Genomic DNA, 15,575 nt, shown 5'->3' with positions numbered 1-15,575 from the left:
CTTTGTACTTCTTATGGTAGTACGGACTGAACTCCCCGGCGTCCGGCGGGTTACGCTACTGGCGGGCTGTCGGTCCGCGACCTATTATTGTCACGGCGCCCTTCATCCGGCTTGTCCTCCCGGTGGCTCTTTCTTTCGAGTGCCGGCCTCGCCGTGGCCTATCCATATTTTGTGATAGTCCTCGACCTTAATGGCACAGTCGGCCAATTTCTGGCGGACTCAAGGCTCGAGCCACCGCACTTGATGAGCTCGTTTTCAAGTCCCCTGCGGGAGGCCTTTCATCGGTCGAAGGCCGCTAGTTCGTGTTCGGCTCCCTAATCTGCTGAACCACGGCATCGAACCTCTTCACATAGCTTCGGGTGACTCGCCTCCCTCCTGCTGATGGTCGGGAGATCCGATGTCTCAACGGCTCTCCTTTTATTGGTAGAAATCTTGGGCCAAAAAAACGCGTCTCTTAGGTCGGAATAGGAGTATACCGACCCATCGGGTAGCCCCTTGTACCGGCTTTGCGCCATTCCAACCAAGGTCGTTGGGAAAATTCGGCACTGACCTCGTCGGTTGCTCCCACACCGACATGTGAGACTCGAAAGCCTCGGCATGATCGGGTGGGTCGCCCTCTCCTTTGTATGATATAGACGGTAGCTTTAGCTTTGGCGGCACACAGGTCTCTAGGACGTAGGCACCGAGGGGGCTGTCGACCACGTGTCTAATGACACGCGGCGATCGGCTCCTCGCATCCCTAGTCCGCCCCTCTCCCCCGTGGCGGGAAGGGCTTCTTCTCCGACTACGGTGAGTCGGACTCCTTCTTCGACTCGGTGAGTCGGACTCCTTCTCCGACTACGGTGAGTCGGACTCCTTCTCCGACTCGGTGAGTCGGACTCCTTCGCTCGTCCGGGGCATGCCTCGTGGGCGTCGCGGCGACATCGTCCTTCCGCGAGTGCGGGAAGGGCTTAGTTCTACCACGACACTCTGGGCTCCCCAGCGTCTTGGTAGGCTCGGCCTCTCTTAGTGCTTCGTTCGGGTTTCTCGAGTCACCTTTTGGGCCCTAGCTTCCTGGACGGGTCCCGCCGCTCTTGTCGGTGTGACAGTGTGAGCCGGCGCGGCGACAATCGAGTCCAGGAGTCGCCCGGCTTTCTTTGCATCAACCACACGCCCCATGACGGTGACACTGGTCGGCGAAGCGTGGCGTATATCGGCATTATTGGCATCCCGAACTCCGGTTGAATTATCCGGTGGTGGAGGGCCGCACAACCAACTGTGGACGGTATCATCCGGGTGGAGGGGCTCTTGATTCTGAACACCTCTTGTTCTTTTGACATCTTCTTAGCTTTTTGGGTGGGTTTTTTTTTTTTTTTTTTTTTTTGTGTTTGGGAATGACTAGCTTCTAGTATCTGTTTCCCCCGACGACGGGCGCCAATTGTTCCGGTGCGAATTCAAGTAGGTTTGTTTACCACGCTAGCTTTGTCGAATAATGCCTCTTCTAGCCTTGACTGCTCTCCTCGGCCTCTCCTGCAACAATGAGCAAACTGAGGGCTTGGCTTTGTGCCAAGCGTACTCACTCCGACGCTCAAGTCAGTGAACTTATTGTGATTAAGTAGTATGTAGCTTGATGACGTGTATTGTAGAGAGATGAGAGAGATAATACCAATTTAAGTGGTTCTTAGGTTAGATTCTGGATCCCTTCCTCAATGAGGATTGAGGAGTATTTATAGACTTTCACCTTTTGTCACGTAGTAGCCAAGTGGGCCAAGTGGCATAGCGGTGGAAAGATCGATCTACCCTCGGCCGAGGGACCTATGGCAGCGGCGGTGAGCCTGGTTGACTCCATGCCGAGGGTTCTTGGATATGAGTACGCGGGTATGTGCCCCTTTGGTAGGTTGCCATCATCTTCGGGACCCAGTGGAAGGCCGAAAGCTCGATCGGGTCGGGATGTCTAAGTCATTGGCTTGCTGTGGATATCTTTGACCTCGTTCAATATGTTGACTTGGTCAGCGGGCACAGAATATGCCCCATCACTTTTATATTAATATTAACGGTAATGATAAATACAGCCCTTAAGACTGTATTTTTTTTTATTAGAAAAAGGGTTACAAACCCGAGACCTACAGAGAGTAGAGTCCCAAAACAAAACACGCACCTACAGAAAACAGAAAAACCCAAACAAGATAATAAAGATATTACATGGTAAAACACATTGGCCTCCCCGTCAATATCCTATTCGTCTTCCACGATCTAACTGCATCCCAATTCCTATCCAAACAAGGGTTTTGTTTTCAAAGATAACTCTGGTCCTCATCTCCCATAAAATGCTCACAGTGGCTATGAAACCGCCTCCCAAAGCCTCTTCTCCAATCCCACAAAATATGATCCGTTCCAAGCCATGAATGCTTTAGCAATTTCCTTCGGCCAAACCCAAATCACCCCCCACAAAAGGCATAAATCATCTCATACGCGCCTATAGAACGAGCAATACAATCAACTCTAAACTCTCAACCCAATCCTCAAAACTCCTCCATACTGAACTCCTACCCATATTACCTCACCTTAAGACTGTATTTATGACACAATTATGCGTAAATTGATGTCATTAATGCTTGATTTAAGGTTTTTATTCCTTTTTTGGCACCTAATGTTAAATATTGAGATTTTTTTTTTGAAATTTTATAGTATATAGACAATTTATTAGTATATATATGTATGAATACACTATATAAATTATAAACAATTTACTAAATATGTATTTAAAAGTTTTCTTCAATGATTAATAAATTACGTAGAAATTCGTAAAGTTGCAATTAGTAAATTTTTAGTATTTAATAAATTGTTTAATACTAATATAAAATGTTTTTAGTTAAAATTATTGTGAAAAATTTAAAATCAGGGTTGAATTTCACTTTTGGTGAAACTTAAGGTTTGATTGCTCTAAATGAAACTTGGGAGACCTAATTTCACAATTGAACAAAGTTAAGGGACTTAATTATCACTTTCGCGCATTAAAAATTAGCCAAAACCCAACCCGACCTAAATGATCCTACAGGCTACGCCCAACGCGAACCCGACTCAATTGACCCATGCACACTTCTATCATTACGGGCTTAATGTCTGTTCAATTCCAAAACCCACTCCGCTCAATATGAGTGAAACAATCGTCACAAATCCCACAACTTTCTCCATAAAACCTCCATTAAACCCTCACCTTCGCCGGAAAACACCGTGATTTCACCGGAAAACGCACTTTTTCGGCGAAATTAATCTCCTCATTGAATGTCTCACACTTTAAGCAGATTAAAGTTGTGTACTTTCACCAAGGTAAGTCCAATTTTTTCCACCATTTTCACCTCTCAATTAATGACCCATATACCCTTTATCCAATTTCCCAAATTTCATCATAATTTTTCTTCATTTTCTTCATCATTTAGATATACCCATCGTTTTATTTCTCAGTTTTTACCGATTAATTGCTATAAAGTTGTAAACTTTGATGTTATTAATGCTTATGAGAGGCGTAGAATCTTTGTTGGTTTATCAAAGATGATTAAAAATGGTGATAATGTTGGTATTTTGATGGGTTTTTCTCAGGATTTTTGCCCATTTTTGCTTGTTGAGATTATGAAATTGTTTGATTGTAGAGATACTGCTTCTGCATTCTTTAGGTTAGCATTTCAGGTTGATTATAGTGAGGATTTAGTTAAGAAATGTTGTGTTGTTGTCGATTCGCTTTCCAGTGAGAATTACCGGCTTCTTGCTCAGGATGTGATTACTTGTGTTGTTTTGAGAATTGGGTCTTGTAAAAGTAGGGATTTTTGGGATTTGATGTGGAGTGGGCCCTCGGATATTGAATCGGATTTTTTGGTACTTGATTCGCTTATGAGGGGGTTTATGAAAGCCGGTTTTGTTTATTTGGCTTTAGATGTGGTGAATAGGATGAGGAAAATTGGTGTGACTCCGAGTTCGTCAGCTGTTAGTATTTTGTTTAAGATGTTGATTAGAGTAGGTGATCATGGTTGTGTATGGAAATTGTTTCGAGATATGATTCGTCGTGGACCTCGCCTGTCTAATTTTACATTTAATACTTTGATTCTTGAGTTTTGTAGAAACGGTTATCTTGTAGTTGGGGAGACATTGCTATATATAATGCAGAAGTATCACCGTAACCCTGATGTATATACGTATAATATTTTGATAAATGCGTATTGTACAAGAGGGAGAACTTCTGATGCTTTGGCTTGTATGCATTTTATGATTGAAAGAGGCTGTGATCCAAGCTTTGTTACTTTCCATACTATAATTAATGCATTGTGTAAGGAAGGTAACACAGTGGAGGCGAGAAAGCTGTTTGACGCAATGACTGAACTCGGCTTCACACCTACTACCGCCTTGCATAATGCATTAATTGATGGGTATGTAAAAGCTAGGGACATTTATCAGGCGAGTAATGTTTTTAGAGAAATGAGGATGAAAGGTATAGCTCCTGATGTTATAACTTTCAACATACTGATTGCCGGACACTACAAATATGGGACGGAAAAAGATGCCGAATATCTTCTAAGAGAATTTTCAATGTCACAATTGGTACCAGATTCTTCACTGCCTGATATTTCAATTGCTGGGTTGTGTTGGGCTGGTCGGTTAGACGAGGCTATGAAGTTACTAGAGGAGTTTCTCGAGAGAGGAGTCCCAATTAGCATTGTTGCTTTTAACTCTGTTATTGCGGCGTACAATAAGGCAGGGCTAGTAGAGGAGACTTTTAGAGCTTATAAAATTATGATCAGATTTGGTCTTACTCCAACATCTTCCACTTGTAGTGCTTTACTCATCGGTCTCTCTGACAAAGGTAGGTTACAAGAAGCTAGAGAGCTCATGGATCATATGATAGCAAGATGTTTTCCGGTAAATGAAGTGGCCTTTACATTGCTTCTAGATTGTTACTTTCAGAATGGGGACTTATTGGGGGCCCAAACCCTGTGGAATGAAATTCATCGGAGAGGCTTATCCCCAGATGTTGTCACCTTCTCAGCTTACATTGATGGCCTATCTAAAGCTGGCCTAATGGAGGAGGCCTTTTCCATTTTCGAGGAAATGAAAATGAGGGGGTTTATCCCAAACAATTTTCCATACAACTCGTTAATTCATGGCTTTTGCAATTGTGGCAAGATGACTGAAGCAATGAAGTTAGAGAAAGAAATGAGGCAAATGGGTCTAATTCCAGACCTGTGTACTTACAATATCATCATCAATGGGTTTTGTAAACAAGGTAGAATGGATGCTGCTATTGTTGCTTTTGTTGACATGCATCGAAGTGGCTTAACTCCCGATCTCGTGACTTACAACACTCTTATCGATGGTTATTGTAAAGCATTTGACATGTCAAGTGCTGACAACGTTGTTGATAGAATGCAGCTCAATGGCTGGAGCCCTGACATATATACCTATAACATCCGAATGCATGGACTTTGTTCTCGTCGTCGGATGAATCAGGCGTTTTTAATGTTAGATGAGCTTGTAGCAGCTGGTATTGTTCCCAATACCATAACATACAATATCATGGTAAATGGTGTTTGCAGTGACATGTTGGATCATGCCACAATGTTGGCTGCGAAACTACTCAAGGTGGCCTTTTTTCCAAATATTGTTACTATAAATTTGCTGCTTTCTCACCTTTGCAAGCAGGGGCTATCCCAGAAGACCTTGATGTGGGGCCAACGACTCCACGAAATTGGTTTTGATTTTGACGAGGTTACATATAAGATAATGGATAAAGCTTGCAGTAACTTGCAAGAAAATCCGGAAACATTAGGAGATTCATCAGAGAAGGGCCTGTTTCTTGATTTCCTCATGTACATCAACTATGATTTTATACGTAGAAGTAAGCGTTCTTGTGAAGACAATTGGCATCCCGTCAATTTGTCCGGTGTTGACTTTTCAATGTCTTCTGGTGTTGGATAGGGATCTTCTACTGCTGAATAATGAATCTTTTCCCAACTTTGAGTTGCAAGAACAAGTATGCATCAGCAACCTTGTGAGACTGGTCCTAAAAGGTCAATACATATGTAGCCTTTTATAGAACATGGTTCTTATTCTTATCAAGATGGGTCGGTGTATAATTTGAAAACTTCAGAAGGGAAGTGACTCAAAACTAAGAGTGCTTGAAAGGGTTGTCAAAAGGTTGAAGATCGTATGAAGAAGAGAGAAACACTTGACCTGTTTTTAGCTTTAGTCTGAGATGGTGCTTGAACAAATGCATATATACACACGCGCACATACCAAGGTAGTCACGTTATGTCCCTTTTTTGTAACCTAGTATGAAAGGTTATCCATTGCTCACCAAACTAATTGCGCTTCTTTTTATTGTGAAGTAGCAGTCATCAGATGCAGGTTTCGTTGCAATTCTCATTATGGGTCATCCAAAAATAGCTTTTAGTGTTAAAATGACGGGTACTGCAATCCCCCTTCACCCCTGCCGTTTGCAGGATCGCTCGAGACACTGGGGTAATGTTGTTGCATGAGAAGTTATCTATGGGTATAGTTTTTCCCTTACTCGTTTCATGATGCAGCTCTCCTGCTAGGGGTATGGAAGACTGATCTTGTGGGGAAGAACCTAATCCTGAAGCGCCAGATCTATGTAAGAGCTCTACGCCATACAGGTATGGTCTCTTTAGTGATAAAATAACTCCATAGTCCCCAATTCCTCATATATGTTTTGGATTGGTTTTCCAGGAGTCTCTTGTTGATTTTTCTCTATAACTTACACTTAAATACCTTTTGTGACTCCTGTTTCTCTTTTGATGTTTCCTTTTCCGTTTAATGCCTATTATTATCTTCCATTGTACTCTATTTTATTCATCAGTAATTCCTCTTCTGGGTTCCCTATCTGGCCACCGTTGGGCTTATGCAAGGAGATTGTCTTGATAACTTTGATTTGTTTGGTTGGCAATCAACTTATAACTTGTATGGAATTGTTTTGGACCAGCCATTTTAAACTGTCTTTCTATATCTGATATTTTGAACTTTGTATCGTGGTCACTTAAACGAGAGTTTCTGAATCAATTAAAGATATTCTCAGTTACAAATGGTGTTCCGGAATTTTACTTTGCTACTCTGTTCGTTTGCTCCTCCCTCTAATGCAGAACAAGCTCTATGTTCTTTGTAATTTGATGTTTGAACTATCTTCTACAGGTTTCAACAATGAACTGGCTTATGGTGTTTATTTATCCCGGGACAATTCTCAAATTTAGATGGAAAGATCTGGCGTTATGCTACCGTCCAGCTAACTGGTGCACCATGCTCCATTTTGCAAGCTACTGCAGGTATTGAACATGTGAGTGTAGCATGTTGCTGCGTTGCACCAAGAAAAAGGATAATCAGAATCCCAGAAGATGTTCGTTCAAGCTTGACAGTTTCGGTGCCAGCAGTGGCAGAACCGGATTTGAAGTTAGAGGGACGGGTGGAGGCTAAAATAAAGTTCGAAAATCTAGAGAAGCAGACTTTTTCATTGCTTAGGGTGCCGCCATCCCTGCTATCCCTCCTTGCGCGAAAGAAAAACTGATGACGAGTCAGATTTTGTTTGAAAGCCAAGATCTATATATGGGAGAAACCCAAATTTGTTGCTATTTGCACAATTTCTTGTTTACAAGTCGCAAGTCGAACATTAAATAAATGATTGGGAATTTGGGATCGATAGAGTATGATTACTTTTTCAAATGAACCACAAGAGCAATATGATATGGGCGCAAATTGGAACTTGCGGTCTATTGGGGTGTATTTTCGTGTTAATAGCTAAGCGCTCGTTTGGCTAGGTGTTACAAGTTGGTACAACCTTGTAGGAAAGGGAATCAAAATTTCCTATTAACCTTGGAAAACTTTATCGTAGTTCATATCAACTCATTAATTCTTATCATAGAGGAGTAATATGAGACATCACCGGAAACACACAATTTTCAAACTTTCACTCTCTAATTATTTTTTTCAAATCGTAATTTTCGGACAGATGATCAATTTAAAATAAAAGATCGTCATTTTTTGGGCTCGTAAACACTACTTATGACCTCTTAAAGTTTTTCGGTTCAAAAAATCGGGTATTTCGCACAAAATAGGAAGTTTCAAGGTGAATTTTCCGAAAAAGACGTGAAATAACAAAAAAAAAAAAAACATAATATAACTAGGGCTGAGCAAAAAATCCAATTATCCAAACCGATCCGATATCCGATCCGTATCTAATCCGAATTTTTGGATATCCGATTCGAAAGTTAAGTTTGGTTTGGATATCTGATCCGAAATTTTTGGTTTTGGTTTGGATATGAATATTAGAATTAAAACATTTGGATATCCGATCCGATCCGAAACTATAGTTTTCTAGTATAATTTTGAGAAAATAAAATTTTATTTGATACAACAACTTATTTAATGTTTAAAATATTAGAGAAATATCTAAGTAGTACTTAAATTTTATGTCGAGAACATTGGAGCAAGAATACTAAAGAAAATCATCATGTAAAACTATGAATGTAATCGTGTTTCAAACTTAATTTTAAAGTAAATTCAAAAGTATGGATATCCGCATCCGATCCGATTACTTTGGATATCTGGAACATTTGGTTTAGATATTGGATATCTAACTTCAGGATTTCTAATATGGATATCCGATTCGAACTAGCACTTTAAATCGGATACCTGATCGGTACTCTGCCCTAAATATAACACGTCTCATGGTAAGCTCATTGTAATATTTTATCGTGAGACCGTCTCATACGGGAAGAGCGCTGCATATAGGTGGGATACTCCGAAAGTGTAGCAAAGTAGCTGACAAAAGTCGCAAAAACAGTGAAAAAAACTAACGAAAAAACCATGTCTTTGTCAAAGATCGGAAAATCTTTGCCTTTTTCTGGGATCTTCAGGTATATCCTTCTTCCTTACTTCTTCAATCTCATCATTCTTTTGGGTTTCTCAGTTTTTTTTATCTAATGCTGTATAATATTTGTTTCAATTTTTGTATTTTGATTTTTCTTGTTATGAAGTGTAAATAACTAAATATCAAATTTGTTTAATTGTTTGATCATATTGGAAATTTATTAGGATGTGAATTTAATTTGAAATTTGTGGAAGAGTTAGGGTTGGTTTAATTCTTGATTGGGATATTATTTACTGATTACAGGATTATATATAACTCACTTTTTGGACCCTTTATTATTAGTTTGATCATATGAGCTTACTCGTTAGAAATTCATGCTTTTGAGATATTAATTTAATTAGATTGTATATAGGGAAAGGGATTAATGATGGCGAAAGGGGTAATGCTCAGATTAGTACTCGGGTTTAGTATGAAGAATTTTCGCATGTTATGGACGTTTCTTTGGACGGGGGAGGAGTCGGGATGAATTTGGCGCGTTAAATTAGTTCTTATTTTGTGCGAAATACCCAATTTTTAGACGACTCGGTTCATTTTAGACGCGCCTTGGATCATATGATCCCTTTCCCTATATACAATCTTATTTTGTGCGAAATACCCAAAATTTGGCGCCTCATCCATTGCCTAAGGGGTTTTTCCAATAGCTTGGTAAGGAAGGGTCAAATGTACGCAGTCTTTCCTTTGTGTCAACGACACAAGGATGTTTTTTCAGATGACCTGTGATGATATATATTATTAATAAGTGTGGCTTGGTTGTACCCTACAAGATGGCCGGAATATTTATTGGGCTATATTAGGATCATCTGCATGTCTACGGCTAACGGCCTACACACAAAGAGAGGTCTTAAAACTTCTCCAGTTGTGCTGAGTGAGAGCCTACTATCTCTGTCTATTTGTTGACAAAAACATCGATATTTCAGTATAGACTTCTAATTTTATTGGAAGTATGATAGGATAATATGGATTTGGTAAAATTGGAAGTGAGAGAGGGAGGGAGAAACTGCTTAGTCTAAAGTGCGCCTTGGATGAGGCGCTAGCCACAACGCCTCGGTGCATTTTAGATGCGCCTTTTAGATACGGCTCACCTAACGAGGCTCACTAGTACGCACTTTACATATTTTTTCTTGTAGACATTATTTATGCCATTACTTTCCCCCCTTATTCGTAAATTTTACTCCTTTACATGTTAGCCTACTTAAAAACTCCTAAAAAGGATATTGTAACCCAAAATTTTATTTTGAAAACACACATTTATTAACAAAAACAGGGCACCTCGCATCCAAAAGGTGCATGCCTTCGCCTTGCGCTTCATCGCTTCATCCCCTTTACACCTCGGCAGCGCCTTGCGCCTCTTCAAACTGAGGCAAAAGAGAAGGATGGAATTGCAAGAGAAATTATTATCCACTGAAGGTAGAATGGGAACATTTGAAGTTTGTTTTAGACTTATTTTGCTTGGTGAAAAGTTACTTATTCTGAACCCTTCCGATTATTTTACAAGTTAGTGGCTTAAAATGGATATGATTCGACAGGGAATGGGTCAGTGAAATTGTAGCATATAGCTAGCTGTCTTGCCTGTTTTATGGTTCCATATGCTAGAATTGCTACTAAATGCTATTTTGGTTATTACTTGATGTAACCTCGATCCCTGAAAATTGCTACTAAATGCTATGCTGGTAGTTGCTAGCAACTCATTATTTTTAACCCATCAGGAAACTGGAACAAGATATGGAGACTGTTATTAGGGTTTTGCAACCTGGACATGTAGGGATTATAGAGCACAAATTTACCAACGAAGAGATCCGCGAGGCAGATGCTGCCGTTAAAAGAGCTGTGGAGAATTGGCAAAAGCGAGTGCTGTTGGAGAAAAGCAGTATCTTGAAAGATTATATTGATATGTGATGGAAATTAGACACTGTGAACATCGTAAAACACTTGTGAATCATTTTCATTTGTAGCTCAAATCCTTTTAGTTCATTGGGTGATAGTTCAGTTTCAGAAGCCTGTTTGTTCAAGATCATGGTTTTGTGTTAAAAGACAAACTAATAGTTCTCGTTATCCAAATACTTTAATATGAAAAATTGTTTTATTTTATTGTTATGGCAACATAGCTCTATCTTCTAACTTGTAGAGAGGAAATGTGATGACACGTTCCGTGAAAGCGAATTTCAGACATTAAAATAATATATAAATGCATTATTCATAATTTTTGGATATCTGCCTCTCTGTCATGCTTGATCATATGCTTAAGAACCTCGACATAATTTCGACACTCTGACGCTAATTTTTTTGACTACTGATATCTTACAGAATACAGGGAAAGCTTAGAATGTATTAACTGAAAAGCAAACCCAGACTAAACTGCATCTTCCATCAATATTCGGATTGATACTGTAGCTTAGTTGTCTTGACTCCTTGATATTTTTAAAAAACAACGTAAGTTTTCATGTTTTTATACCATGCTAATGATTGCGTTCTGTTGATGTTCTGTTCCAAACCCATATGGCTCCTGCTTCTTTCAGCATGGGCACCAGTTTCCCCTGTACTTGGAGGGTAAGGACTTCATTAGCCCCTCCAACAAGGTTCTGTCCGATGTATACAGTCGGCACAGTTGGTTTGTTCCCCATTCTCTTGAGCGCCTTCTCAATTTCTTGCCCGTTTGGAATCTCATCAAGCTCGTAAACTATTGGATTTGCTCCATAGCTGCTCATGAGTTGCTTCATGGAGTGAGAGACACAGCAAGAGCTCTTGCTGAAGATCACCAGCGGCTTTTCATCCACTAGACTCTTCACGGCATCCATTATCAATGCTAGGTTTGTGTTTTAATTCAAACAAGGTCAATGTGAATTTTAGGGTTTTCTTGAATTTCGTAAGCCTTACAAGTTTTTGTTGTGCTGAAAATGTGCTGGATTTGCCATCTATTTATAGGCATCGTGTCGACATAGTGAGTCTTGTATGAGACTGTTTCACATCTTAGACCAGCCCAACTACTAACATATTCCCATTGTGGGATTAATGGGTTGATCTCACGTGTAAGACGATCTCGTAAAGTTTACGTGGTTTTGAATATTGTCTGCGTTGCGAATCTGCTGTAACATCAGAAAGGAATGAGGAACTGTTTTGATGGAGATGGTGGATGAAAATATCTAAAAGTGCCCATTTGTTTACCTGAAGAAGATATGCCAGATTATGGTGGGGTCGGTGTTATATGCCTAATTAACTTTTGTTCCACATGTTTTGAGCTATGAGGAAAATTGAGGATGCTTTCTGTGAGTAGATTTCAGGAATTGATCTTACAACTGTTGAGAAGAATCTTATGAGGTGGATGTGGATTGGATGATGAGGTTTATCCAGAATGATAATCCTCTTAACCCTATCTAAACAAAGAATCAAACACAATTTGCCCTGAAACTCTATGAAACTTCACCAATGCTTGAGGATCGTACTCTAAATGCTATCGTGCCACCTGGACGTCTACGTAGACCTTGCAAACGAGTTTTTCAGGTGTGCTTGCATTTGGGTTTTGGGTTTGAGTATGTTTTAGATAGCCGTCTTAGGTCCTACTATCGTGGCGTGGGTCATGGCCTCATGGGTTAGATTTTTTGCTAGGGTTTATTCGTCGTCTGGTTGGATGCGGTCAATTTGTGGGTCATGACTCACGAGTATGTTTAAGCCCTTCTGTTCAAGCACTTTCGTATTTGGATCTATTATGATTACGTTTGAACGAGTTAAGCACATGTTCCTTTACCAATGGTTTTCGTAATTGTTTCCACAATTGATTGCAGATGGTCATTACTGGTTGTCGAGGGAAACAGTGACTTTGTTAGATCCTTGCAAAGCGGATTGGACATTGTGCCCCGTTCTCAAAGGGTAATGGTGACTTTGGAAATCTATACAAAGCGATCAGTAGGGAAATGTATATCGGTATGATGATTTAGGTGATATGGTGTCCAAATCATTTGAGAATCTACGGAATAATATATCTGCGGGCACGCGCAAAAAACATGGTGGAAATGTGTTGAGATATGCATTGATCTTGTAAGAAGAGGCAGAATTGATGAGACCCTGATTATGAAGAGAAAAATCATTTTAGGAAAAAAACTTGTCAGATTCTGAATTCCGGTCTAGGAGTTACGCGCAATTGAGTTTTTTTATAGCGAAAAAAAGGACATGTACGTGAAAATCAAACATGGAGGGTATTATGTACACAAACTTAAAAAGTTGGGTACCACGTGCAAAATGGCAAAGTTGGAGGGTACCACGGAATTTTCCGTACACTGTAAGCAGCTCAATGCAGAACGAAGAGCCAATTCTTTAATCCACCCAGAATATTAAGCTGTCTTCTCATTCACAGTTGATCCCTTATCCGCTGACCGCCCATTTATTATCGAGTATCGATGTGATTTTTCGAGATAATTACTACTTACTATCGAGTATCGATGTGATTGCTCATTTGCTCCATGCTGTGAAACGTTGATAAAAAAAAAAGTGAAGAAAGTTAAAACATGAGCTGCTTGTATAATTTTACGTACAGTAGTGCTTGTGTAACTATTGAGCCACATTATTTACTCTAATTTCGTACAGTATACACTGGCGGATCTATGTTGTGCTTGGCCTCGGCCTCGCCAATTCGGTTATTACCTGTCATTAGCTTTGATTTGCATGGAAATTGGTTTCCGCAATTTGGTTTCGAGGCCTTTATTCCCTTGGTTTGAACTTGACCTCTTTACATTTCGCAATGTTCCAATTTACCACCAAGATTTTAGATTTGTTGTTACAGACGACGAGTGAAACTGCGAGAGTGGATCATCTTGCAACATACTTGAAATTTGTTGTTGGCTTATGTCGAATTTTCCTCATTGATTTTTTGATAAGAAGGGATGAACCCAAAGACCTACAACGAGCTTGACTGAACCAATTAATTAGGATCGACAATGAAAAACCCCCAAAACAACTAAGTAATCTGGCTCTTTGCAGCTGGATTGAAGTACAAAGGTTTCAGAATGTAATTAGCTATAATGTCATAGGGCTGGTATAGAAAACTGAACCAATTCCATGTTAACCTCAGTTATCATCTCCAATCGCGAGCTTGACTTATTCCGACCGCGAACTAGAGGTGGCCAACAGTTCGACTTGGCTAGGCCTTACCCGACCCGCATATCCAATCCTCCTACCATTAACCCGATCAACATACACCCAACCCTGCTTTGACCCGACCCTAATTAGGGTCGAATTAAGATCGAACCTCACGACCTGACCATAACCCTCACATTGACCGAACCCAACTCACCCTAATCGTTTTATATAGATTCTTCAAAATATGCTAAGAGCTAGCCAAGTCGGCTGACCCCACCCACTGCCAACCCGTCATTGAGCCAGGTCAATGTCCGAGCTCAATTCCCTAGCTCATCTAATTGACCTGACGTGGATAACCCGCCCTTTGTCTCTTCCCCTAGGGTCGGGTTTGGATTGGTACAACCAATTCGGTCTAACTCGGTCCAAAATAACTTAAATTTGCCTAAACAACTCAGTACGACTAAAATATGGGTGGTGCCTTTTTCAGTACATATTTTTTTACTAATTAAAGTACGCTATTGACCATTTTACCTCTCTCGATTGATTCTCTCTCCCATTTCCTTTACCACCCACCTCGCCGTCAATCACCGCCTTTTGCCACCCTCGTCAACAATCACCACCCTACACCGCCATCGTAGAAAAGACGAGCTTGTGGGCAAGTGGGGGTTGGATCATTCAAACATACACAGAGTCAGAACCAGCAAAATAATTGTTATGACTAATGAAATATTGATAAATGTATTCCATACGTGATTTATTTCCTCGAAACATTGCATTTTATATTATCACTAGTATAAATCCCGCGCATGCAATGAGCGGTATATAGAATTTTTATTTTATTTTAGTGTATTATTTATATTTTCTAAATTTGCACCTCATTAGTATTTAATATTTCACTCATTGTATTTTGATATGAAACATAAAATTGAAATAGAAAACTAATCAAAGAGAATTAAGTTAAGTTCTGATTTTTTTAAATGAATCTGTTTTTTTTTTTTTGTCATGAAACTAATAGTAAATATGTGTCAAGTTATTCTCTAAAGTAATAATTATTGTATTACTGGAAAATTTAGCAACTTATAGTTTATAGTTTAATACCAACATTATTTTATTTTATTGAAAAAATCATAGTTATAAATTTAATTAAAAGATTAGAGTTTAATTATAAGAATATATTAATTGAAAAGATAAAAATGTTATGAAAGAAAGTTTTACTTATTACCTTATTTAGCTAGATGTCTTTTTGAGGGAAACTAAGATAAAAATCATAATACTATTTTAGATCCCGCGCAATGAATGCGCGTTATTTATGGAGTTTTTATTTTTATAGTACTTAATCATGCTAAATTAACACCTCATTAGTTTTTCATATTTCAGGTCATGATATTTTGATATGGGAAAAAAAATTAATCTGTAAAATTATTCAAGAAAATTGAGTAAAATTGAACTTTAAAATAATATTGGTATATCTCATTAATTGTTCATTTTTCTCGTTATTGTATTTTATTTCGAGCAAAAAAAAACTGAAAATTAATCTAAGAGAATTGAATAATGTGCTGAAATGTATTTTTTTATAAAGTATTTTTTATACCACAAA

The 15,575-nt window shown here is 39.3% G+C and overlaps 3 protein-coding genes across 9 annotated transcripts; 2 read left to right on the top strand and 1 right to left on the bottom strand.

Annotated features, from left to right (window-relative positions):
- The first annotated feature begins 3,092 nt into the window (after positions 1–3,092).
- Positions 3,093–7,758, top strand: LOC141591916 (uncharacterized). Of its 5 annotated transcripts, none has more exons than XM_074412410.1 (3): positions 3,093–6,268; positions 6,555–6,644; positions 7,177–7,758. In XM_074412410.1, exon 1 carries the CDS (start codon positions 3,265–3,267, stop codon positions 5,944–5,946), a length of 2,682 nt encoding a protein of 893 aa, XP_074268511.1. In that variant the 5' UTR covers positions 3,093–3,264; the 3' UTR covers positions 5,947–6,268; positions 6,555–6,644; positions 7,177–7,758. The 5 variants fall into 5 exon arrangements, with proteins under 5 accessions (XP_074268511.1, XP_074268513.1, XP_074268514.1 ...); XM_074412412.1 differs by having other exon boundaries at positions 6,363–6,644; XM_074412413.1 differs by having other exon boundaries at positions 6,360–6,644.
- A 974-nt stretch (positions 7,759–8,732) lies between these two features.
- On the top strand, positions 8,733–13,536 carry LOC141591919 (uncharacterized). Of its 3 annotated transcripts, XM_074412417.1 has the most exons (4): positions 8,733–8,894; positions 10,615–11,338; positions 11,425–11,715; positions 12,688–13,536. In XM_074412417.1, exons 1-2 carry the CDS (start codon positions 8,845–8,847, stop codon positions 10,802–10,804), a joined length of 240 nt encoding a protein of 79 aa, XP_074268518.1. In that variant the 5' UTR covers positions 8,733–8,844; the 3' UTR covers positions 10,805–11,338; positions 11,425–11,715; positions 12,688–13,536. The 3 variants fall into 3 exon arrangements, with proteins under 3 accessions (XP_074268518.1, XP_074268517.1, XP_074268516.1); XM_074412416.1 differs by having other exon boundaries at positions 10,615–11,715; XM_074412415.1 differs by having other exon boundaries at positions 10,615–12,406.
- On the bottom strand, positions 11,078–11,703 carry LOC141591918 (monothiol glutaredoxin-S6-like). Its single transcript, XM_074412414.1, has one exon. The coding sequence runs from the start codon at positions 11,701–11,703 to the stop codon at positions 11,365–11,367; it is 339 nt and encodes a 112-aa protein (XP_074268515.1). The 3' UTR covers positions 11,078–11,364.
- Positions 13,537–15,575: the final 2,039 nt, after the last annotated feature.

This window comes from Silene latifolia, chromosome 7, assembly GCF_048544455.1.
Source record: "Silene latifolia isolate original U9 population chromosome 7, ASM4854445v1, whole genome shotgun sequence".
NCBI lineage: Eukaryota > Viridiplantae > Streptophyta > Magnoliopsida > Caryophyllales > Caryophyllaceae > Silene > Silene latifolia.
The sequence above is the reverse complement of the archived record's forward strand: the minus strand, read 5'-3'. Positions and strand labels throughout refer to the sequence as shown.